The sequence below is a fragment of the Lasioglossum baleicum genome, chromosome 7 (genome assembly GCF_051020765.1).
Source record: "Lasioglossum baleicum chromosome 7, iyLasBale1, whole genome shotgun sequence".
Taxonomy (NCBI): Eukaryota; Metazoa; Arthropoda; class Insecta; order Hymenoptera; family Halictidae; genus Lasioglossum; species Lasioglossum baleicum.
This window is the reverse complement of record NC_134935.1, coordinates 15,852,033-15,876,584: the sequence shown is the minus strand read 5'-3', so window position 1 is coordinate 15,876,584 and position 24,552 is coordinate 15,852,033. Positions and strand designations below refer to the sequence as shown.

The window sequence follows — 24,552 nt, the reverse complement described above, 5'->3', positions numbered from 1 at the left end:
ATAAGATACTCGTCTCGCGTAGGAGAGTATAGCAGAAAAAATCGGGATTCTAAATAATGATAATGCGACAGTATGCGAATTGTACATTGAATACGCTAGAACGCTATTTGTTTACTAAAAAAAAAAAAAAAATAACGGTAGTTAGCGATACGCGAACAACGTAGAGAGGGTGACACCTGAACGAAAGAGATCGAGAATCGGATCAAGATCGAGATCGAGAGACAGTGCGAGGATGAGAGAGGGTAGAGTAAATGCGTGCAAAAAAGTGATTGAGAGTAAAAGGGTGTAAGAGAGAGAGAGAGAGGGAAAGAGGGAGAAAAGGAGAGAGTGCGCGCGCGTGTTTGTGTGTGTGTGTTTGGTGCGTGTTGCGTGCGTGCGTGTGACAGAGAGGGAGTGAGAGAGAGTGAGAGGGGAAGAGTGAGGGGATGAACGGCCAGACAAAACGAAGACTAAGACTAATTAATGAGAAAAGGAAGAAAACCTATTAGGTATATAATTAATGCCGTCACGGTACACTCGCATAGTATCCTGGCGGCTACCTAACGTTAGTTCAGTATCAATTATTATCCTTGTATCTTTTATTACGATTATTCATTAATAATTATTGGTTACATTATTTTATTATTATATCGACGAGAGATGAAATGCGTTGTACAATTCGAACGATTGGTAAAACGCGTTGCCGAGAATCCGAAAATAGTTTTATCATGCCGTGCATACTATCGCAAATGCCAAATAAAACAGGAAAGAGCAAGGCGTGGTTTTTTTGTTTTCTATCTGTTCGTTTTTCTTTTTTTTTTTAATTCGAGTAACACAACGATTCGTTTCTATACGTAGCAGAGTGCACAGAAACGCGGTGAAACATTCTCGTCTCAGTTTTAATGAGGCGTCCGAAGGAGATACGGGCAGGCTTTAAAGTAAAATGCTGGTGCTGTGCTGTGATTTTTATAAAAACAAACGAAACATGGAGGGAAGAGAGGAAACGGGAAATTACGGACGACCGTGAGAAATTTTTTTGTGAAAATATGCAGATAGCCTAAGTACCTGGACCTGCCCTGGACTCTCCGAAAAAACGTAAACTCCTGTAGAAAGAGTGAGCAGCGAAAATATGGAAAATGAGAAAAAGAGAAAAAACGTGAAAAAGGGAAAAGAATATGATAAACGAACTTGTACGGATTGTATAGGCTGTAAAGTGTATTTGCTTTTAAACAAAATTTAATGTAGATCGTTAATCGCAGATTACGCGAAAAAAAAGGAGCTGTCTCCAATCGTCAAATATCAGAACGTTCCGTTCCATTCCATTTCGCAAACTATGCAAACGCGCAAACTCGCAAATTCTCGCAACTCCCGAGGCCAGAGCTTCTTCTCTCGCAGACCAACACGATCCCAGACTGTATCCATCATAAAAGGCTTCATTGTTTTGTTTTCGAAACCGCGCGCGCGATCACACGGTCATTCTTTCGCTCCTCGATATATCACTGTCCTTGTGTCCTTGTGTCCTGCGCCCCGTGTATATCCCGTGTTCTGCGTTCCACTTTGTACTCGAACTTTTCCATCGAATGAGAATTTGAACCCTATGAAACTACGCGAACCAAACGGATGTAATTAGCAATTGGAGACAACTTCCAACTAAGGATATACTTTAGCGAGTACTGCGTATTTGCCACGATGTTGCATAATCCATTGCGAAAATTCTTGATCGAAGAAAGAAAGCAAGCGACAACATAAGATGGACTGAAATGTAACGTAACGTAACGTAACGCAAACCTAATAAACAAGGACCCGTATTCTCGTCTCCTTTTTTTAGAATGATAAAAATAGCGAGTCGTTGCGCTTTATATATTATACACTTCGAATATATGAATATACGAGTAACATTACGTACAGAAAGCAAGTACAGAAATGCAGGCATCTTGTCGTTAAATTGTAAGATATTGTGTTCAAGCTCCAGAATGTATTCTGATCCCCTTCCTCAGACTACTATATATTAAATATATTGTGCACTATGCTCCAACTTGTCCATACGAATAAATACATTGAAAAATCTCACTAAACGATATCTTCTAGAATCTCGTTGCAGTCTGTTCGTTGAGCTTCTCGTTGAGCGTGTCGCGCGCGCGTTGAATTTCCCGCGCATTTCGCGGAATCTCTCGTGGCGCGAAAAACGAATTATTCAAATCATTAACCGCGCTACAAGCTATGTATGTCTACTTACCTGTCTCGTACCCCATTTCGGCACAAGTCCCTCGAAACTGTGCAACTTTTCAAATCAAAGTTGTGATTATTGCGAATAATCGTCGCAATTTTGCGACCTTTTAAGACTGACAAAAAATCGAACGTCGAAGGGAACGTTTTTAGATATTAATTGTAATTCTAGGTTAGGTGTTATAACCTAAAACGCTTGTTTTCGTCCAAGCATCGAACACCGATAACTTTGTTTCTATATACGACGACAAAGAATGAACTTGTTTCCGCATTATTTTTAAGAGATGCTCATAGAATTCCGTACACAGAATTATCCGATATAAGAATATATTTTATGTGAAATGGACGAAATAGAATACAAATTACAATCGGCAAATCCTGTTTTAATATCGCACGTGAGTTATGCGCCTTTCCTGAAATAAATATGTATTATTTTGCCCCGTGTCGCTTCTTCTAATGTGTTTCTCCTTGCAGGCAATATCGAAACTGTTCGATTCGATCAAGAAGAAGAGACACGAGAATGCTGCCGATAATATCTCACAAGTAAACTAATTTTTCGTGATAGCCTAGTCACAACAACGATTCGACTATCTAAGCTTTTTTTTTTAATGTTTTCGTTACCGACAGATACCCGAATTCAAGTCACTGTCGGCGAAACGAGACAGTGCGAACGTGACGGTCAGCATATCTGCTTGTCAGGCCCTTGTAGCGCTAGTTGAAAATGGACTGTGGAATATTGGCGATGCACTGTCCACTTTTGTGTCCAGCCTTTCTTCTATCAAGTAAATTTAAGCTGTTTAATCTAATCGTTCGAGTACCTCTTCTTACACGTTACAAGTTTCATCGAGTCTATGTTATGCTTTAGAAATTACACGGTTGCTGCTACGGCTATCGGGCATTTATTGACCATGCATCTGAAAGCCAACAAGGAGGACGACGCTATATATCCATTCACTCTTGACGCGCCTCAACATCCCTTCATAATGATATTGAATCAAGATAAATACAGTTGGCAATGTGTGTTGAACGAGATGGCTGGCATTATGAATCATCAAGATTCACGGTACGTAGAACAACATTTGTTCGTTCGATACACATTTGTACTGATACTAACGGTCCAAGTATTTCAGAATCAGAGAAAACAGCATAGAAATGTTACGCCCTGTCTTTCTATATATTTTATGTAATCCTTTTTCGAATCCATTGGACTGCTGTGCTCAACGTACTTGGCAATTGTTGCTTAAATCGGAACATGGCCTATGTTTGCAGACAGAAGTGTCGCTTTGGCTGTACACTGCCGAGGCTTATTCTTGTATCAATACGAATTATAGAATTTTAGAAGTTGCGGAGAAAGCATCTCGAGAGAAGAACGAAGATTTCTGTACGGCGATTGCGCCCGTGCTAGCGTCTTTATCTCTGCAACTGTTAAAACACGGGTCAGACCCAACGTTAAATTTTGACGCGTTACTCGTGATTATAGATCAATGCGATACCCGCATTGGAGATTTGATGTTAGCATTAATGGCAGAAATAATAATTGTATGTCCTGCTATTTATTTACATAGCACCTTACGAATATGTAAGCACTTTATATTGTCAAAAGCAGATTAATGTTCGTGCTCCCAGTTTTCATTTAACTAAACGATGTTGTAGGTGCGATGATAACAAAGAGAATGTCGTGCAACGACTTATTTTTGAATACCGTAACAGCAGCGATCTTAAAATGGATGGCTTACCCGTCGTTATTATGTTCGGACGCATTGGACATGGCAACAAATTTATTGAGAGAAATGTTCGTTCAACGGCGTCCTGCGTACGATAGTACGACGGTTACGAGCAAAATCTTTGAAGAGTTTACAAACTTTGACCCGTGTCTTCAGTTCTACGCGGAGATCACGCGTTGCCTAAACATCTCAAAGCCGAACGATATTTTACAGTGGTTGAAATCTATGTCGCAAGTACCGATCGATTTAAAAAACAAGTGTAAACTATTATTGTCTGGCCTCTTTATAGAAACAAATGATCCGACGGTTGCCGAGCTAAGCTGCAACGTGCTGGTCGACGTCTGTAAAGAAGTGAAAAGCTTCGAGTCGCATCTACTGTCTCTAGTATTGCATAAATTAACCAAGTCGAAAAACAGCAGAGAATTGAAGTATCTGTTGCTGGTTGTACCCGAGCTGGCAACTAGCAAAGAAAACGTGCCGATTATTACCCATACGTTGGACACGCTGTTACACGGTGACAAGCAGTTGAGATGCTTCGCCATTGAATTGTATTTGAAGACACTGAAAGAGCAGCCGATGTGCTATAGATTTGTTTCAGCTGCAATAATTCGTCTAATGAAAGCCGATCACTCCTGGTATTCGGATGCGACTTGCGCAAGGGCCATGAGATTCATTTGCGAAAATCATCCTGAGCATGGAGAAACGTTGGTACCGTTGCTATCAGAGATATTGAATCGTTCGACGGACACGAACGGCGGAACCGCGAGCGCACTCACTCTCAAAAGTATATCTGCGCTCTGCAAAGCTTCCGTGATAGATATTTCTTCGACGTGGAGGGTGTTGGAGCCGAAAATGGAGAAGGAAAAACGCGCCGTTGTCTTGGAAAGTCTCTGCGAATTGTTCGGCGACGTTGCATCGTATCCGTCGACTTTGGACGTCGAAGCATACGATCAACTGATCTTCGATATAGTGTCGAATCTATGGACGTACGCGACATCCAATAACCCGAGAGTCATCGAGTCAGCTCTCAAAGCTCTAGCTTCGTTTCGTCTAGAGCGTATTCCTCTGGAAACGTTACCGGCGAACTTTCGATCTCATCTCGTGGTGCTTGACGACTCAACCGAGAAACTGGACACCGTGCTTCAGTATGTACCCGCTAGCTGTTGGACAGAAATGCTTCGAAATGTTAATAAATTAGCCTTGCCAAGTGCTGGGAATCTCCTAATTTCTTTCGTGAACGAAGAAGTGGAGAGCTTACGATCTGGAATTTATAATTGGCCTTACGGCGAGCCACAGAATTTCAAGTATCTGCCAGAGAAAAGCGTTATAAGAGGGGTCGGTGAATATTTGAGACGGTCCGACAAATCTGAACCCAATAATCACCGTATTATCACGGAATGCTTGAGAATATTTGCTCATAGGTACACGAAACCGTTACCCAACGTTAATTGGAGTTTCCTCGAAGACACGATCAATCTATCGCCCGAAGCTAAGAAATATACCCTCGCCATCGCATGCCGCCATGCAAAGGTATCTTTGTCCGCGAAATCTTTTATGGAAAAGTATCTGTCGACGTATCAATCCGAAACTGACGCCGACCCTGATTTCAATTTGAGAAACAACGAATACACCGCGGTGTATCAGAACCTCCATGATTTGTGTCAAGCTGTACAACCGAACAACATGAAACCATTTCTAACAACCACATTAGAGTACGTACTGGAGAAGATGACGTTCGGTAACGAACGTTTTAAAAGCTTGTTTGACATTATTATGTCTTCGTATGCTCAAACTTTAAAAAACCAGCAAGCGTACGACGGAAATTTAACGCTCTTGTCCATTCTGCTGGAAACTTATTTCGATAAAGTCGACTTAACGTGTAAACGTTTCGAGTCTTACGTTACAGCAACTTTAGAATTGTCAGCGAAATACATAGAAACGATGACATCTCCTAGAGCGTGGCCCGAGGTAACACTTGATAAATTAAAAAATGCAATTACAATCAGAGCCGAACTGGCTATAAAGAAATGTTCCGAGACTTCGTTGGCGTTGTTCAATGAACTGATCGATGAAGCTATGTCTATGCCTAGGTAAGCGCAACACGAAATAACATTAAGCGTCGCAATTATTTTAATGTACCCCGAAAAACGTTTATTTTATTCCGTTTCTTCTAGTATACAGGTGTTCTTTCTTGAAACTGTTCAAAAAGTACATGTTGAAATGCATTCTGTTAAGACCGTTATAAAATGGATACTAGAGTTCATGGTAAAAATTCAGGTACTGTTGTTGGATTCGATGCAACATGACAATAGGAAAATCGAATTCTACTGCTGCGTTTTATTTATTTCTATCATCAGTTTGTCCGGTATCGACCGTACTTTAATGAAACAAAATTTGTCGGTGACGTCGGCAAATGTTCGGATTGAAACATTTACTCGAGCTCTCACGATTCTTTCCGATAGACAAGACTGGAAATGTGCGATGCCACAGGTATTGTCCTTCTTTCTTTTCTTTTTTTGTTCTCCGAGGAAGAATATTTTACATTATAAAAACCGACAAATATTTTATTATGCGTTACACATTTCAGATTATGGAATGGTTAAACCATATGAGGACGAGTATTATTTCTAATGATTACAGACTGGCTTTTCATCGTTCGTTAATATGTTTGAGGCATAATCCATATTATAAGGACGTGTGGACTAAATATTTATCAATTAAAACCGAGGTGTAAATAGGAATTGTGTGCGACGAAAGTTTCTGGAATGCAATGGAGAAGAATGTTAACGATCGCGCATCTTGTACATGAACGTTTTTGACAATGCTAAACAGATGTTTCGCTATTGTCCAAAGCTATAACTGTCAGAGTGTTCGGCCTTGATCCAGTCAACGTATGATCTTCTGGTAATTTCATCCTAGGTTCCAATATGTTTCGTTTGGTCTCAACATTCTTTTTTATGGGTGTACGACTTGGACTAGATTTTCTACTACTTGGATAGGATTTTAATAAACGAGCTCTAAAAAAACAATCGAATTTAGAATTGTGCTACGTTATATGTAAGCATTTTTGATAACTTTTAGTTTTCTTGCTGCATTAGAACCACGGTACTTACGCATCCATTAATTTAAGAAACAATCGAGTGTACACTTGATACTCTTCGTCTCCGAATTCGGTTGGATCGTGTCTAGCATGTTCGTACAAGTCGCAAAATTGATGAATTAATCTTTGCCCACTTCCATTCAACGGAGTAGCTAACGTAGAGAGCAGATAAGCTCTTAAATTTTCAGACGGATGCCTCTTGAGACAATTATCGTACTTTGTAATTTCAGCTTCTATAGTAAACGATACAGGAAAAATCACATATCCTTCGAGTTATCCTCTAATTACCGATTTATCGCAAGGAACATGAAGAAGATATAGTTACCCAAAGCTCTGATATCGTCTACCGCTTTCAGTCTATAATAATGCGGTGGAACTTGTGCACGAGGAGTCACGATAAATCGTGGATCGCTAATAAGTTGCGGTTCATACTGAATTCTTGGTATTACTTCTATTCGCCTTTCAATTTCCTTCTTTAGAGACTAAACAATTAAATGGACGTCACGCTTTTGACAATAACATTAGAAGCATCTGTAATCGTTAGACAGCGGATCTTTTAATATGTTTAATAGGTTGAAAATAATATAACTTTTAAGAATTTTTCAATTCTTTTAATGCTTTTACTGTTTCAAATTACACCTACTCATTTTTGTCATAAATGCATAAAATCCGCTGTCTAGTAATCTTTCATACCTTCCTTGCATCGTGTCCGATCGGGATATGAGGGCCACGACGTGATCGTAAAGCGAATCTCATAATTTGACGTTTCGCAAAAATAAATAGCAATAGCATTGTTAATACACCAGCCGCGATAAATATGACTATCGTTACACCAGAAAGTTCCTCCGTCATCTTTACATTATTATACCTTTTCGCTTTTTCATTCCTTCTCACTCGAAGAAGAGGTTATATATCATTTGACATCCCAGCATCATCATATGCAATTAATGACACGATATAAGCTACGATACTTTTCTAATAGCAGCTTGGCCATTAGATCTGTCTTTCAAGTTCTTATCTGCGAGTATGCCAGCGACGTTTCAGCTCACAAACACAATCAGTGCATCCGACAGTAAATGTTACATGACGCTGAACATTTAAAACATTCTTTACTATACTTGGTCAAAGAGTAGGGATACTATACAACAAGAGGCGACACTTAGTTAGAAAGAAAACGACTTCTTAGGTAGAGAGAGACAACCCGTATAACCAATTTAAAGGTCCATTCGGTAAGGATCGGTAAATTTCGGCAATGCTCGTTGAATTCTCGTATATATTTTACGATACATATTGTAATATATTTAAATTATTATATAAGAGCAAAATTATATTGTATAGACATTGAATGAGATAGTATGATGGGTGTGTGAAGTTAAAATTATAAATACATGTACATACTTATATGTGTACATGAATGTATTCATATTGTTTGTAAGTAATGTTTTCAGTGTATGCTACGATAATTTATTTTTAACATATTTGTAATAAACATTTTTGTGATATATTTCGTAGATATATATATATATATATATATATATATATATATATATATTTATATTTCGTAAAATTAACGTAAATACTTCGAAAACCAATGTTAATAAACGGTACATTCTAAATTAAAATAAATAGATTTTTAGATATTGACATGAAATAAGAATATTAAATCCAGTGCCTATACAACCACAGTCGAACGAACGACATCAAAGGATTCAAAGGTGCCGCCTCTTGTTGTATCCCTACCCTTCGACTTGGTGATGGTTATCGATAGTACTCACTATCGCGCGCGAAAGGTATCGATAATACTCACTATTGAAAAGTGTCGATAGTACACACTATCGAAAAGTATAGATGATCAAAAAACCGAAATGATACAAAATTACCACGATTGAGTTTTACAATTAGTGAGTTTTACATGGTTTTACAACGCAATAAACTGGGTTCTAGTTCATGCTAACGAGGAATAAATTGAGTTCTGGTCCGCTTGATGTATAATGTATACGAAACCTGTACATAATTCTATACATATATTAATTACCGTTCAGTGACAGCTTATAGGAGATCTTTTAACATGTTTTGTATAGGTTTTTTGAAAAATGTTTGATTTATATTAGCGATTTCCTGCAACAAGAATTTCTGCTGTTCAGAAAAATTTACATTTATTTTGATGAATAACAATACCAGCTTTCCAAAATTTTTCTCTTTAGAAAATTCAAGTGCCTTTTCGGATATTAGTTGTATGAATTTCTGTTTTGTTGAATCGTCTAGTCTGACAGACATTAAATTATGTAAAACAGGAAGATGCCATAGTTTTAATTCTTTGGCATACAACAGATATTCCCTGCAAACATTGTTAAGATTAATGAAACTCCTAATAAGATATTTGGCATTAGATGTTTTCAGATAATAATTTTTATACATACGAAATCAAAACAGAACTACGTTGATATTCAAAAGTATTTGCTATAACATTGACAATTGTTGTATCTTTTAAATCGATGTTCAGCAGAGGAACAAAAATGAACTTTTGAATATCGTCTGGAAATTTTTGTACGCTTTCTACGATAACGGATAACAACATCCTCGAAGGTCCTTCCATAACAATTATCTAGAACATTTAAATTAAGTGTGTTATGGCAATATTAATAACCATCACAGAGCGGGTGAATACAAATATTAATCACCTTTGGTAATAGTAAATCCGTATAAAAAACTGATGTATATTTCATTCTATCTTCGGTGCTCATATTATTCAAGGAGCAACAAATGTTACAGGTACCTGTCATGCTTAATTTTTTCTCTAGGCCACGAACGACCTCTAAAAATTCTTCATCGTTTAAATCTTCTAATAAAGTTACATCCAGCTTTCCATTGGGACGTTCCAGACTTTCAAAAATACATTCTACGATATCACATTTTTGAACGGCTGTTTGCCTAATTTCCCTGTCAAGGTCATTGCCAAATTGTGTACAATAAAATTGGGTCGATTGATGTTGAGTACAATTAGGCATTGCAGATGAACCGTTGTCATCGTCTTCGTCGCTTTCATCTGTAGTTACTTCTTCTATGTGCATTTCATTTTTCTCCTAAATAATATACGTCTAAATATTAATATTCTTACGCCATACTGATAGTACCTTTTACCAGCACAAACCTCTCCTATTACAACGGTCCAGAAAGAATCAGCCTGTTGCATATTCTTTTCCAATGCTTCCTTAATCGGTTTTAACTTCTCTACAGCGTACTGTGATAATACATATTGTTTTATAATATCTTTGTTACTCATGATTTTGATTGAACAATTTATTTCTTGTAGAAAATTATAAATCGCTTTTTATCGCATGTCTCCCACTAAAAACGAATTAAACAATAGTGAAGTATTTGCAACAATCAATTGTGTATTTATAAAAAGTACGTTCACATTGATTTATTATTAGACAGCGGATCTTTATGCAAAATAAAAATGTTTTGGATTAATTGTAGGAAGCAGGAACAACTTAAAATTTGATTTCATTCTTGAATTTTTAAAATCTTTTACTGTTTTATATTTCGTTCAACCAATTACTTCATAAATGCATATAAAGATCCGCAGTCTATTTATTATACATGAAAATAATTACGTTTTATTTTCAAATATCAGTGTAAAAATCACTTGAATACCATTGGATGCGTTTACGTCGCGCCTGAAATACAAACCAGTTGATTGTTGACAATACGTGTACGTGTAGGTGTAGGTACACAAAACTAAATATACACACATTACACATGACACTTTCGCGGCGATAGTCAAAATAGGTTATAATATCGAAATAATGCAGTAAATACACTATCGTGTAACATTGTTGAAAAAAATCTATTCTCACGAAGTAAGAATAATTTCCAAGTGAAATAGGAGGAAAAAGTATTTCAGTTTAAACGCTTGAGTATAGGAAATCTGTAATTCTATATTTTAGAATACTTTCTTCATCGGATAAGTTCGAGGGTATTGAATAGAAAACTTCGTGCATCGAATTACCAAATTCTCAAGTAAAATGCAATCCCTGTACGATGCATTTCATACAGTGAAATAAGCTCGTAATATAGTATATTTCAAGTTCCTCAAATTCCTTGACATAGAACAGAGCGTGATTCATTTTATCAGCCCGAAGTAACTTCTTTTTCTAGAATTTCCAAAATGTTGTGCAAAATTAACTAACGTAATTAATTTTAAATCTATTCAGGTTTCTGACAATAGTTTCAAACGTTGCAAACGTTAAGTGTAGCTCTATATTTAGGCAACGGTAATTTAGTAGTAGGTAATTTACAATTTAGTAGTTAGGTCTATAGGTTTTATTAAACGGATTTATACATTGCGTAGAAACGATTTACGCAGCAGGGTCATCGCCCTTGGTTGTTCGAGTGTAAATCAGTTGAGCATGGTGTTGCACGACTTGTTTGATGAGTCCTTTCTGTTGCAATTCAATCAGCGCTCTCCTGGCGAGCGATCCGCGGATTTTTAGTCTTTCACTGACGATGGATGGTGTGACCAGTTTGTATTGTGGCACTTCCGCCAACAATTTGTCATATGTGCTTTTGTCGAATAGGACTTGGTTATTCAATTTGTCACGTACTTTTCCTTTGGACCACTTCTGCAATAACAAATTGAAGGTGTTAATACTCATCCATTGAAGTTAGATCTAAAGCTATGCATTGAAACATTATTTCAGTCTCATTAAATCAGTTTTTTCTACTTCCATGGTTTATCAAAGAGATAAATTTTCATCAGTAAAGGATTCTCACAAAATGTTTGAAGATACAAATAAACGAAAAGAAAAATACGAACCTTCTTTTTGGCTTTACCGCCAGATCCTCCCTCCTTCTTTTTCTGGGTCTTCTGGGGTTGCTTAGAAGACCCCTTCGTATCCTTCTTAGGCGGCTGAAACGTAAAGTACAATTAGATCAAATGTCCAAATAACTTTAACTGTATTCATACAAACTGAATACGAATCAGGCTCATTAAATCAGTATTTTGCTATCACGTATATCTAGCATGAGTCTTTCATCACGAAAATCTTCGGCAGAATCCTTTGTCGTGTCAACAAACAAGCATACAAGCTGTTTTCCACGCACATACAAATATAGCGAACGTTTATGTACCCTAATTTGTTATGTTAAAATTAAAATCAAAATTATATATATCACATATTAATTGCTACGAAAAGACTTCTGGTTAAAAATATCAATACTATTTACACCATGTGGACGAAGACACTGACAAAGGTTAACCGATTAATCACAAGCGAAATTTATGCTATTTCCCATAAATTTCTTTAAACAGAAGCATCACTGTGCACTTTTAGCATAACTTTTACTTCACTCACGTGGTTACTTTAACTAATTACAGTAGAAAACAATGCGAAAAAGTATACGGCGAATACTCACCATGATGGCTGTCGACTCGGAAAGAAAAGGGAAGTACGAAAATCGCCATATCTAAATCATACTTCTATCAGCGACCTCTGTTTCACTACGCTAATCAATATTACAATTGATTAAAAATATAGATCGTTTCTGCAGAAAGAACAATCACGAACAAATAAATCTTTAGCTAAATTAAAACCAGTTTTTTCATTGGTTCATTCAAACAATTACAAATGGAAAATGTTACATGTGTCGAAACCTGATGTCGAGCTGTCATTCGCTCGAGCATGGAACACGTTACGTATAGATTCAAAACTAATTTTTGAACACTAACTTCTGGTACGCGTGCGCACACAAGTTTATACATAACTTCAGAATTATATAAAATAAATTATAGTGCTAATATCAATTGAAATATACTGCTTTATAATTTAATAACATGACTACATCTACTCAGACTTCATATATTATAATTTTTAGTGTCATGTGTGCTTCAATGGAGAAGTTTATTCGAAAACTGGTGGAAACATTTTTATAATTTTAGTAATTCCTGGAAATGAGTATTGAAAAACTCTGTATGTAGGATATCAAGGTCACTCAATTTCGAGGCTGAAAATTCGATACGAGTTTCCCCTCTGGCATAGTAATGTGTGGCTCAGGAGTGGCTGCAGCGTGTTAAGCATGGCGCTCTGCCAGGCATTTTCGGAGCCCGGTTTTCTACCTTTTTGACGCGTCCACAACATGTATTCGCTTTAAGAATACCTTTTGATGTCGTCGAATCCATCCTGAGTCTTCGTTTTTATACACAGTCTCGCACGAAAAAGGTATTTCCCACCGAACAAACTGAACCCGTGTAAGGTTAAGATACCTTTCACCGTTGCGACGTGTCAATTGTGTTTTTATTTGGTGCAAATTTTTTAACGATCTGTGTTTGATTCGAGTAGTGCGATCAACGTCTACGTGACAGGTTCTTTAAAATAGCGCGATTTTTTCGAGAGGACAGTTCAGGGTGTAATTTCGACCGGTATTGTTCGCTGATAAGCGAAGCGCTCCTGTAATCAGCTGTGCGATCAACGACTTTACTCGGAACATATTTCTAATTAACTCTGACAATTGTTCTTATCGGATCGTCTAATTCGCGTGTAAACTGTCGTATCGTCGCGCATATTGGATTAATTAAGCAATGTTTATTCAGGAAAACGTTATTTTCGAGTAACATATGTGGCACCTACAGTCATCCACAAAAGTTTACATAGACTCGCATAAATTTTAAATATGATCAAAACGATCAATCTAGCAAGTCTTTTAACATTGAATTAAGGTATCAACAATCGATCGCAGACACGTGTTAACACGACAACGTTGTTTATTGTATTTATTAACCTTTTGCACTGTAATTTTCTTTATATCTACAATGATTAGAACTGAGTTTGCATTTATAATTTCCTACAACAATAGGAAAATTTACATTATTTCCATAGCAAAGAAATGGAACTTTATTTTGGTTTGAAATTTTTATTGCAGGGCAAAGGGTGAACAAGAAAACAGGAGAATTGTTGAGATGAATGTTAAAAAATGTATATAATATTACATTAATATTTTGCAGGTCCCCCAGTGGCACCAATAACAGCTTGCAATCTTCTGGACAAAATTAAAGGTTTGTAATATTCGCTATAATTTTCACAGCTGTGTAAACACTTCTGTAAATGACTAATATTCTATTAAAAACTCCTTCCTCCGCAGGAAGAATATCATTTGTGGAAGCAGCCCTGCCAATCTTGCAAAATGCTTCCCCTATCGCACAAAGACTCGAGGAATCTGGGGAGCCGGATAAAGGAGAAACTGTTGGGATGGAAGCGTCTAATATTTTCTGACAAAAATACCAGGAATTTGTTTCTGTTTCTACTGCTGAATCTGTCCTTTGCCTTCGTTGAATTGTCGTACGGAGTATGGACGAACAGTCTGGGCTTGATCTCGGATAGTTTTCACATGTTCTTTGATTGCACAGGATTATTGTTTGGCTTAGCCGCGTCCGTAATTACAAAATGGAGAGCGAACGAGCGATACTCCTACGGATATGTTAGAGCAGAAGTCTTGGGAGGCTTTGTAAATGCTCTGTTGTTATTCTTCATTGCTCTGTTCATCATGTCGGAAGCGGTGGAAAGGTCTATCGAACCGCCGGAGGTCAAACACGAGAGACTCCTTGTTGTATCTATTTTGGGACTAGTAGTTAATTTAGTAGGAATATACGTGTTCCATCACGGACATGGGCATGGCCACGGATCAGGCCATGGCCACTCTCACTCGCATTCTCACGGTGGCCATGGACACTCTCATTCGAACCATAGTCACAGCCACGACCACCATGACATCGAAATCGACCCCTCTTTCAGCGGTACGAACTCTCAGATTATGAAAGGAGTATTCCTGCACATTCTAGCGGACACTCTGGGGTCTGCAGGCGTGATTGTATCTGCGATACTGATGCGCCAGTTCGGCTGGTTTATAGCTGATCCAATCTGTTCAATGTTGATCGCAGTATTGATAGTTTTAAGTGTGGTCTCACTAATGAAAGACTCGTGGGAGATATTGATGCAGAGACAGCCGGCGGCGATGGACCAAGTCCTACCGCAGTGTTACAACAAAGTGACCCAGCTGGCTGGAGTATACAGTGTACAAGAACCGCATTTCTGGACCTTGTGCTCGGACGTTGTTGTCGGGTGTTTGAAGTTGGAAGTGGCTAGAACTGTAGACCCAAAGTATGTCGTGGCGCACACACAGATGATATTCCAAGCAGTCGGAGTAAGGCATTTAACGGTCCAGCTGGATTACACAGCCATGTGATCTAGGAAAGACGTGAATGTCATGAAGTGTTCTTACAAGTGCTCCAAGACTGTATCTGTCTGCGGAGTCTGCCAGAAGCAAGCGAGGAACATAGCCATTGCGCAGAACATCTCTGCCATTCTGAAGCTGTGCAGACGCATCATTCTGAGCAACAGCGAATACCAACTCGGATTGCAAATCGTTTAACACCTTGAGTGCCGCGTCTCCTCAAAATGGGAGACGGAATTATTTTCCAATTATGTATCTTTAATTGAAATTCAATTTTTAAATTCGTATATTTAGCGTAGCAAATTCGATTAGAACCTTGAAAATGCAAGAAGCTTGGAAAAACACTTGATGTCGTAAGTCTTAATTTTAATCCGTGTTTCGTTGAATAAATTATTTCGATTTTGTGGAGTTCTCGAGGTTGATGAATTGACACTCAGAGTGTTAAAGACCGTCAGGACACAGGACGCGAGACATACTCTTAAGGACTGTATTTCATTTACAATTCTCATTCCTTCATTTTTGCTATTGTACATATGTAGACATTGAACGACCCATAACTCGACTATACACACACCTTTGCCGAATTCAACCGATCTTCGTTTTTACGGGATAATTAGATAATTATTGCGACAGCTAGGACACTCGCTCACCAAGAAATTCACCGATCAACTTTTGTATCTACTCATCGAAGCCTTTACATAAAATCGCATTTAAAAACCTAGATGGAAATCACTGCTGGTGCATAGTATTAGATTTTTTTACGATCACAGATCTAGCTCGAGCCGCGTTAACGGGTTTTATCTGCATTTCGTTATCAAACTTTGTCTATATCGATCTTGATAACGCGAAACTCGAGCGTTACGGTCGGATCTATCGCGTGAACGGGTTTCATTAAAATATATTGCGTTTGAAACACCGACGCGGCCGTAAACTTTTGCCGACAGCTGTAGACAGCTATTCATTACTAACGAAAGGAAATATGAAAAAATGTGTATAATATATATATTATATATGATATATGAATGCAACTTTATAAAATGTAATATAAATTGATATTCTTACGTTTGCGTGAAGTTATACTTTCCTCAAGATTACGTTCACGTTGTGCGCTCTGTTGAGTGGTATTTATTCAACGACTAATTAAATCGACTCTGGAGTGACGATGCCTGGGTCCGTTTTGATCCGGCGTTTTAAAAGGAAATTAGCTACTCATCTCCTGACAATTGAATTAATATCGCGTAATATCAAAATCACTGTACCATAGAAAATTTCTGTAAAAAAATTCACTTTACCAGACCTCAGCGAGTATGTATGATTTTTTAAAATGGTGATCCGCTTCATTTTTATCATTCTCAATGAACGAGAATTGTTTATTGCAAACCTAGGGCCGTATCGATAAGGCAGAAAATTAGTTAAAAGAGGCACGAAGAGAAAGCTTTAAATTAAAGATGGTTACAATTTCGACTTAGTCGGTAGAATTTTTGTAATATCAGAGAAAATTTGTAGGTACGGCTCTGCGTAAATCGTAGGCGTAATCAGGACATTCCATGTAGCCGAGGTATATTATGGTGTATACCTGAAGTTGTGATGATGCTAGGCCAAAATCCCATGGTAGAGAGGAACATCGATAGGAACAGATAAGAGTAACATAATACATTTTTCTATTGATCGTCGCGCGTGTGTGTGTGTAAGAGCGAAACATGACGCACATCGGACTCTTTTAACTTACGAAGTATGATGCGATTTTCCAGGATGAAAGTGACCGTTGTTACGTTTTATTGACATTATTGTATAGATCGAGGACAGAGGAGAGGAACCTCAGTGTCGACAGAGTGTAAATAATAAAGAAACATACTTGTACTTATCCTGGATTCTTTTCTATATAATAGCAACGACTAATAAAATCGCTCCGCTTCATAAGAATACTGAAAACTGTAAACGAATTCTTATTTCGTGAACTTTACCTAGAGAAGTTATACCTCTTGAAACATTTTTTAAAAATATGGCCGCATTTTTCCAACCCTCGCCTACATGATACACTCCTCAAAAGAATTAAGGGATCACTTCTGCGAACCCGAAAAATTGCTACTAGTTTACATGATCATAACTTCGTCAAAAATTGCTGTATCGATATCGTTAAACAATGGTTTGATAGCCTGAAACCTCTAGTTTCAGATGCTGCGTTTCAAGTTGTTGGTATGTTGGTTTTTTACAAAGTTATAGCAAGATGAAGACAACATTGACGGTTAACAAAAATTTTGTGCAACTTTGGAACATCACACGGGGAGCAACAAATTTTTTTTATAAATCGCGTTAATATCATTTGGAAGGGCTATCTTTCCTGTGTAAATTGTGTGGTTGTTGATTATTGTGCGATTTTTTTTATTCGAGTTATTCAACATTGAAGTAAATATGGGCTTTTTAACTTTAACTGGCCTACTTCTCAGAAAGTGGATCGAAATGACAAAATTCAAAGGTTTGCATTTTACAAACAAAATCGAAGTCAGCAAAATGATGATCCAATTTTTAGTGTGCTGTCACATCGTATTATTCGTTTCGTGTCGAATTTCCAGTTGCAGGCAATGAAAAATGATTACAACGCGGAATGACCGCAGCGAGAAATGATTGGACGGGCGTGAAACACATATTACATTTATTTGAAGGATATGTATACACATATAAATACATAAATATTTATAATAAAATCGCTGAAGCTGATTCCACGCGCGGGGAGACATCGCTGGACGACACGCGTTTGTGGTGTCAGCTTCAGGCTTCACCCGTGGTGTCAGCGTTCATCGTTAAAACGGCTCGCAAATATAACAGATCGTACATTTAAATATTTCCATTCGTCCTGTACGGCGTCAATCAATGCGTCTTTTATATACATATAGCAAACTATCAAAAATGAAAAACCGTGAGGAACGCTTGCCCATGGATATCGAACGAGGGAGCTCGCGCAAAGCGTTGCGCGTCGATTTCACAAACAACAAATTTTAATTAACTCTTTGCACTCGGAAAATTTTCTCGAAACTCCCAGCAACCCAAGCGTATCCATTCACAAAAACCTCAGTAAACCTCAAATAAATACTCTAGTTAAATTCGAAAATGGAGGTTCTACTAAATCGAGGATTAAACAAGCAAATCTGATCCAAGTCGTGTCGTGTTTGAGTTTCGTATATTATTTATTCTATTCAAATGGAAAATTATTACTACACTTAAATGAGACATTTTGTTTTCTACCATAATAATCCTCAGAATGGACTGCTGAATTACTGGCTGACTTACAATGTTTCTTTGGAAGAGACAGTCAAATGCAAAGGGTTAGAACAGAAAAATCGTAAACTTGCCGAGCCGAAAGACATGGCAGAGAACAGCCCCGGGTTACTATGATTCTCTTCTTTCGAAGGATAGTGTCTATAACAAATGTCTCCTATAGAATTGTTTAAAATCGATCTATGAAATATTGGATAATCGTCGAGTAACGCTTCGCGCGGATCCCTCGCGATTGGACGCTAAAAGGTGATCGAAAAGGTCCGCGGATCTCGCGAAGAGAATCGCGCGTGGACCGAAGAGGAAACACTGTGTGGTTCGTGGAACTGTTTTCGCGTGAAGCTGAACTGAAACCGACCGAATCGTTTGCTCGATTGTTATCGCAGGTGCGTGGCAGTTGCAGCGAGCCCCTGTTCTAATCTGCTGGCCGCAGATTCGCAGGAAGATCGCCTAAAATCGCACCCGGCATTCATTCGGCGATCGTCGATCAATAGAAATCGCGGAATCGCACGCTTATCCTATAAAGTAACGAACGTTGTGATTAATTGTTACCGGCCTAGATCGCGGTCTACGATTTTACGATTTTGGCAGTCGTGTTTGCACGTCCCATTTTACTCGAATCCTCTCATTTTTTTTTACAATACAATAGCCGTTGTTCTTAATAATGCGTAACACTCCGGACAGGTTTCTCTACACGCTACTATATAGAATATAATATCTATAAAATTTCTTCAAGTCCCCAACAAACGCGCTCTCGTAAAGCCATTCTTCGCTCTCTCGGATCGTTCGAATCGATCGTTAACATTCGATAATCGTGATTCGGAATACGATAATAGTAATGACGATAGTACAATAATAATAATCAGTGATGACGGTGATCGCGGTTAATGACGGATAATCATAATAATATATTACTCTGAGTCGTATTTTACAGTTCCATCTAATAACAACGAACGTATCTAGTTTTCGCAACAGCCTCTTTCATGCGTGTTCATCTCGCCCGTTCGGTGTCCGTCGTCGGTGTGCAAAATCCGTGTTGGTCGATCGCGAGACGATACAAAATCTTCTCCAGAAATGAAAAAAGAAAAGAAAAACAAGGACACCTAGATCCCGGATCCAGAGACAGACAATCTCCGGTCCAGCGTAGTCTACGTCGCGTTTGAATGAACTGGCGAGCTGATAGATCGCTACCAGTCTACGTGTAATCTATCGTTTAGGAGGGCGACCACGCGCCGGAAAAAGGAAATCACAGTAAGACGGAGATCCAGAAAGTGTCGGCCCATCGATCCTCTCTCTCATTTTCTCTCTCTCTCTTTCTCCCGCACCGCGTGTCCTTGATCTTCTTACCCTAGGCTGCCTCTTATGGCTAAAAATCGTCGACGAACGGGCGCCGCGTCTCTGAAATACTCGTTTCGTCCTAAAAGCTACTCTCGAACGTCCTCTAGCTATCCATCCCGAGATCCGTTTCACCGGATCGATGGCGAAAAGTCTCCCTCTCGATCCTCTATCCTCTAATCCTCAAGATCGATCTCCCATTCTCCGCGATCCTCTGCTAAGAATCCTCTATATGTCCCTTAGAACCAAGCGTTCCTCCAACTGGCCTTCACTTCTTCTTGGATTTGCCGTTCTTCTGGATCTTCGTGATCTTCAACCTGCAGTTGGATCCACCTGTGTAGACCACTTCAGCTCTGCCACCTTCTTCAGCAGCGGTTACCAGAGCCTTCACCGATTTCACGTGCACGTCCTTGGCGCTGATCTCCAATGAAGTCCCGGGGAATCGGTCTCTGACGCATTTTCCAACGCTGGAGGCTTGCGTCTCTGTTAACTCCACTCCGTCCAGGCACAGCCAGGTGAGATACTGCAGGTGTGTCAGCAAGGTCTGCACGAACACATGCTCCATCTGCACCTTCTTCGCGCTGTCGGTCACGATCAGACCGTTCGCCTTCAGGAAGCTCAAGTTGCATAGCTTCAGGTACTTCGCGATCTGACGCATCGTCTTGTCGCTGTCTTCCAACGTCACCCGCCAGAAGTTGATCCTCAACGATTGCAGATTCCTGAAATGCGAGGACAAGCAGCTGAAGAAGTGCTGCAGGATCTTGTCGTCGATGAACAACAGCGATCCGCTGCTACCGCCGATCGTGGATTTGTCCAGAGAGAGGTCCAGCTCGCTCAATGCGGTGAAGCCCGCCAGGAAAGGCAGGAGGAGCGGACCTCTCAGCGCCAGGCGATCGTTCACTGTCACCTGGAATCAGAAATAATGCTCTCAGCTTTGTCCCTCGCAATTTTACCCTCGTTTTTTCCTCCCCAAACCTGCGCTCTCTCTCTCTCTCTCGCTCTCTTTCTCTCACTCAGATACGGGTAACGAAGACAAATGGGAATTTCCCGGCGAATTCTGATCATCCGCCTGGGCTACAGTGAGGAATGGCGTACCGCGCTTCGGGATTGGATGGATTGGACTGTCAAGGTCAGAGGGCCTAGTCCGGCTCCTTCTTTTGCAAGCTGATTTTTCTTACGTTTTCTATATTCCTCTTTTCGCAAACCAAATTGATCAGTTTAGTTCGTGCCAGCATGGAATTCAGCTGTAAAATACACTTATAAACAATTTACACATAGCAAACGCAGGATTCTCTTGAAGATGATCCATACTTGGATCGAAACGTTGAGAAAAATCTTTTAAATTGCAAAATTGCTTTGTCTTGATTTTGGATCGAACTTGTGCGCCATAAACTAATAATATAAGCCACATAAACTAATTTCTATTAATTCATTACGATCGACAAAACGGAATATTTTTCAAATTGATCTTCTTGTGCAAAAATTCAAATTTTTATCCAAAGCTTATCCCGATTTGAACGATGTGCCATCAATTATGTGAACGACTGTGTATCATAAAATAATGTTGTCGATTTCTCGGTTACGAGCGTTTCACGTGTACATTAAGTCGGTTTGCTTACACGGAAACCAGTTCCTCACGGATGGACAACCACGAGCCAGACCGCAAACGAATCATCCTCGGCCTCGAATTACGTATCATCCGGTTCAAAAGAGCTCGAATGTCTCGATCCTCGGGAACTCGATACATACGATTTGAGATCTCTCTGACTAACATTCGTACTCGCCTGACACATTCCGTTTCTGGTACATGCGTAGCTACTAGCTACTTGGAGCTGTACAGACTCGAGGAACATCGATGGTCAAAGCGTGTTGCGTTTAGCATTCGCTCTTCTCGATTTTCAAGATCTTGAAGATGCACTTGCGCATTGGGCTAACCTACCATCACCGGTCAAAATGACCATTCCAGATTTTGTATTTTACGACTATTGATATAATAAAAATAATTTCATAGGAAATTATTGTATAGATATCTTTAGTGGAGCATATATTACAATAGGAACTGCACGAAGTCTAAATAAAATCAATCTTGTCATTTTTATAAGGGAATATGTGTGTACCAGTTACTTTTAAGGCTCGGTAGGTTTAGTGTTGAGGGGGTAGACTCGTTTCCAGGATTGCAACGGTGCGGGATGCGTCTTCTTATTTCTCGATAATGCAAAGATCGGATTTTTTAGTAGTCAAAAGCGCTAGATAAATGATTAATCTAGGCCGCAGTCGCCCCCAAATTTCCTATTTTTACGTTTACGAGGCGCAATTTGCATTATTCGGCAGCATGCAGCTGTCGCAACTTTATGAAACTAGCTACGTGCACAGCTTTATCGTGATTATTCCTGATTTTTGTAAAAATTGAATATATCGAAGAAAATATCGAAGAAAAATACGCATTCTTTGATAAAAAATAATACAAAATGTAAAACATACTGCTAGTAGGTTTTTTTACGAGTTAATCTTCCTTGGTTGTTCTAAAGGCATTCAGTTCTTCTTATAAACCTTCTGTTTCTCTGAATTTACATACTTTGGTGATTCCAAACTTTTGGCCGGTAGTGTATGTATATTCTGAGCAAAACAATTATACAGGGCGTCTCAAAAATGTAGTACTTCCTTGAAAGGGGTGATTCCTGAGATGATCGAAAGTAACTTTTTCCTTTCCCGTGACCGTAGCCTAATTCGTAATTACGAAACCCCGGGGGCGGAGTTGGATGAAGAGGATCCCTTTCATCGCGCGCGACGGACAGACGTTGCCAGTCGGAAAGAGGATTACTTACTTGAAAACCGGCCAGCCTGAGGAACACAATTGCGGGACAGGCGGGAGGTGGTGCAGCCCTGAGGAGTTCTGCTCCGGCGTCGTCCCGACGCCCTAATCGCGCCAAAGGACCCTCGTGCACCGCCAGATGCAGGCGAGCGTTGCAAAGGCTCAGCTCGCGGACACTGGTGTAGCGGAGAAGCTCCGAGAACACTGCTAGGCTGTCCGATTCCTGATGAAAAGCAGAATTTTTCATTACAGCTACCTATTGAAAAGAATCTTCAAAAAGTTCGGAAAATGTGCAATAACTTAAATGCCCCTATGATTCTAGAATTTTATTTCTAGCTCTCTGGCTTAGTTAAATGTCTATACAGGCAACTCCACCTTTTTAAATGCCACACCTGAGGTTTTAGAAATCTGTCTACAATTTTTTTGTGATAGGTCTTCACAGACAACTCTGCCTTTTTAAAAGCCACCCTGAGGTTTTAGAAATCTGTCTATAATTTTCTTGTTAAATCTTTTTACAAGAAACTCTGCCTTTTTAAATGCCATCCCTGAGGTTATAGAAATCTGTCCATAATTTTCTTGTTAAATGTCTTCACAGGTAATGCAGCTTTTTTAAATGCCACGCTATCACAAATGAAGGGAAAACATGGTAGAGATTCGTGTCGAAAGCCGTCGACGAGGAAACGTCGTTAATAATTACAGAGGAACGTTCTGGAACGAAAGCCGATTCGACGAATGCACACTGCCGCTTGTCGAGGCACACAGAATAGTTAACTCTGTGGATTTGCACAGTCTCGCGCAGTCTGCAGCCACACGACAAACAAGTGCCACGTTATAAATGCACGTCTGCGAAACTTGTTGCGTTTTTCCAGGCTCGCGAGCATCTTAGCCTCTCATCTGTTCGTTACATCAATTGAACATATTCATTATTTGTACAGGATTCGAACAATTCTATTTTAAGGAAAAAATTCGGACACATTGTAATCATCGAGCCACACATCAGGGAATTTGTCTGATTTTTCAGTTGCAAACTCTGGACGTGCAAAATGAAGAAAGGCCAAAAAATACGGCGTGAAAAGAAATTTGAACTCTTTACACTCGCAGCTATATTTTAACTCGAAAATCAAACATTTCTTCCAACCTAGAATAATTCCACTGTACATGATTTTTTCGTTTTATGGATATGAAATTGTTATACTACCTCAACAATACTTAAACGTGTAGTAATTGATTAGATACCAACATATTTAATAATGTAAACATTGAATTGTATAATGAATAATGAAATAGCAATTTTCAAGTGCTAAGGGTTAACTTATAACAAATATAAATAAGATAAATAAAATCGTACAAGGTGATAAGGTAATTTCCGACTGTCCATACACTTATGGCGGCGTGAATAAGGCATCTTGGCCCGTTCGACGATTTCGCACGACCGATTCCCCCGACGAAGCGGTGGGTGTTCGCTTAATCGCATCAGTAACGAGGGTAAACTGCACAGGGGGTTGGTATATGCGGCAATGTGCTGAGGGGGTGTGCGTGGGGGCTCGAAAAGCGCGTAATTCGCAGAATATCCCCGGATAAATTGTACAACCGTAAAATCCTGCTGGTGGCCCGGCGATATCACGCGCGGAAACAATGACCGGTAGGGTGGACGGGGGTCGAGTCGGCCAGATTTAATTTAACGCGCGGGGGTGATTATAAACAATGCAGCTCGTCCGGAGCCCTCTCTTTCGCTCGGCGCGCGACGTTCTCGCGTTATTGTTCGGGCTATCAGCAGCCGGGCCGATTTCCATTTAAAAGGAACGGTGCCACAACCCGCCGAGTCATCGGATTTATGCGACCGCTTCTGGTATTTTTCATGCGACGCCACTAGG

General features: G+C 39.3%; 6 protein-coding genes across 9 annotated transcripts in view; 2 read left to right on the top strand and 4 right to left on the bottom strand.

Moving 5' to 3' along the window:
- Positions 1-117: 117 nt before the first annotated feature.
- LOC143210841 (protein C1orf43 homolog) lies at positions 118-8,114 on the bottom strand. The gene is made up of 4 exons (XM_076428062.1): positions 7,723-8,114; positions 7,355-7,511; positions 7,043-7,262; positions 118-6,946 (listed from the first exon to the last, which is right to left on the bottom strand). Exons 1-4 carry the CDS (start codon positions 7,879-7,881, stop codon positions 6,754-6,756), a joined length of 729 nt encoding a protein of 242 aa, XP_076284177.1. The 5' UTR covers positions 7,882-8,114; the 3' UTR covers positions 118-6,753.
- Positions 2,460-6,710, top strand: LOC143210824 (focadhesin). Its single transcript, XM_076428035.1, has 8 exons — positions 2,460-2,600; positions 2,680-2,748; positions 2,833-2,987; positions 3,071-3,268; positions 3,336-3,784; positions 3,859-6,019; positions 6,104-6,419; positions 6,517-6,710. The coding sequence occupies exons 1-8, from the start codon at positions 2,547-2,549 to the stop codon at positions 6,661-6,663; spliced, it is 3,549 nt and encodes a 1,182-aa protein (XP_076284150.1). The 5' UTR covers positions 2,460-2,546; the 3' UTR covers positions 6,664-6,710.
- On the bottom strand, positions 7,978-11,207 carry LOC143210838 (uncharacterized). The gene is made up of 6 exons (XM_076428059.1): positions 10,785-11,207; positions 10,647-10,709; positions 10,181-10,377; positions 9,711-10,112; positions 9,450-9,634; positions 7,978-9,367 (listed from the first exon to the last, which is right to left on the bottom strand). The coding sequence occupies exons 3-6, from the start codon at positions 10,310-10,312 to the stop codon at positions 9,079-9,081; spliced, it is 1,008 nt and encodes a 335-aa protein (XP_076284174.1). The 5' UTR covers positions 10,313-10,377; positions 10,647-10,709; positions 10,785-11,207; the 3' UTR covers positions 7,978-9,078.
- Positions 11,208-11,340: 133 nt separating this feature from the next.
- Positions 11,341-12,514, bottom strand: Rps25 (ribosomal protein S25). Its single transcript, XM_076428071.1, has 3 exons — positions 12,448-12,514; positions 11,849-11,941; positions 11,341-11,654 (listed from the first exon to the last, which is right to left on the bottom strand). The coding sequence occupies exons 1-3, from the start codon at positions 12,448-12,450 to the stop codon at positions 11,391-11,393; spliced, it is 360 nt and encodes a 119-aa protein (XP_076284186.1). The 5' UTR covers positions 12,451-12,514; the 3' UTR covers positions 11,341-11,390.
- Positions 12,515-13,064: 550 nt separating this feature from the next.
- Znt86d (solute carrier family 30 member 7) lies at positions 13,065-17,118 on the top strand. 2 transcript variants are annotated; one of them, XM_076428056.1, is made up of 3 exons: positions 13,065-13,250; positions 14,033-14,083; positions 14,170-17,118. In XM_076428056.1, the coding sequence occupies exon 3, from the start codon at positions 14,212-14,214 to the stop codon at positions 15,268-15,270; it is 1,059 nt and encodes a 352-aa protein (XP_076284171.1). In that variant the 5' UTR covers positions 13,065-13,250; positions 14,033-14,083; positions 14,170-14,211; the 3' UTR covers positions 15,271-17,118. The 2 variants fall into 2 exon arrangements, with proteins under 2 accessions (XP_076284171.1, XP_076284172.1); XM_076428057.1 differs by lacking the exon at positions 13,065-13,250 and adding an exon at positions 13,271-13,747.
- Positions 17,119-17,894: 776 nt separating this feature from the next.
- LOC143210821 (uncharacterized) overlaps positions 17,895-24,552 on the bottom strand; it is a 313,009-nt gene continuing 306,351 nt past the window's right edge. For all 3 annotated transcript variants that reach the window (XM_076428021.1, XM_076428024.1, XM_076428022.1), the window contains 2 exons: positions 22,692-22,901; positions 17,895-20,773 (listed from right to left, as the gene is read on the bottom strand). In XM_076428021.1, coding sequence (XP_076284136.1) covers positions 20,135-20,773; positions 22,692-22,901 — 849 coding nt within the window. In that variant the 3' untranslated portion in view covers positions 17,895-20,134. The remainder of the gene's footprint in view (positions 20,774-22,691; positions 22,902-24,552) is intronic.

Bases quoted from the DNA above. Each gene is read 5' to 3' on its own strand.
- LOC143210824 (XM_076428035.1), top strand. From the start codon at position 2,547: ATGGACGAAATAGAATACAAATTACAATCGGCAAATCCTGTTTTAATA. The intron at 2,749-2,832 runs GTAAACTAATTT...CGTTACCGACAG, and splicing joins CTGCCGATAATATCTCACAA to ATACCCGAATTCAAGTCACT. The intron at 3,785-3,858 runs GTAAGCACTTTA...ACGATGTTGTAG, and splicing joins ACATAGCACCTTACGAATAT to GTGCGATGATAACAAAGAGA.
- LOC143210841 (XM_076428062.1), bottom strand. From the start codon at position 7,881: ATGACGGAGGAACTTTCTGGTGTAACGATAGTCATATTTATCGCGGCT. The intron at 7,512-7,722 runs GTATGAAAGATT...TTAATTGTTTAG, and splicing joins TCGGACACGATGCAAGGAAG to TCTCTAAAGAAGGAAATTGA. The intron at 7,263-7,354 runs GTAACTATATCT...CGTTTACTATAG, and splicing joins AGACGATATCAGAGCTTTGG to AAGCTGAAATTACAAAGTAC.
- LOC143210838 (XM_076428059.1), bottom strand. From the start codon at position 10,312: ATGAGTAACAAAGATATTATAAAACAATATGTATTATCACAGTACGCT. The intron at 10,113-10,180 runs GTTTGTGCTGGT...TATATTATTTAG, and splicing joins GGACCGTTGTAATAGGAGAG to GAGAAAAATGAAATGCACAT. The intron at 9,368-9,449 runs GTATGTATAAAA...CAATGTTTGCAG, and splicing joins CGTAGTTCTGTTTTGATTTC to GGAATATCTGTTGTATGCCA.
- Rps25 (XM_076428071.1), bottom strand. The intron at 11,655-11,848 runs GTTCGTATTTTT...TTGTTATTGCAG, and splicing joins GCGGTAAAGCCAAAAAGAAG to AAGTGGTCCAAAGGAAAAGT.
- Znt86d (XM_076428056.1), top strand. From the start codon at position 14,212: ATGCTTCCCCTATCGCACAAAGACTCGAGGAATCTGGGGAGCCGGATA.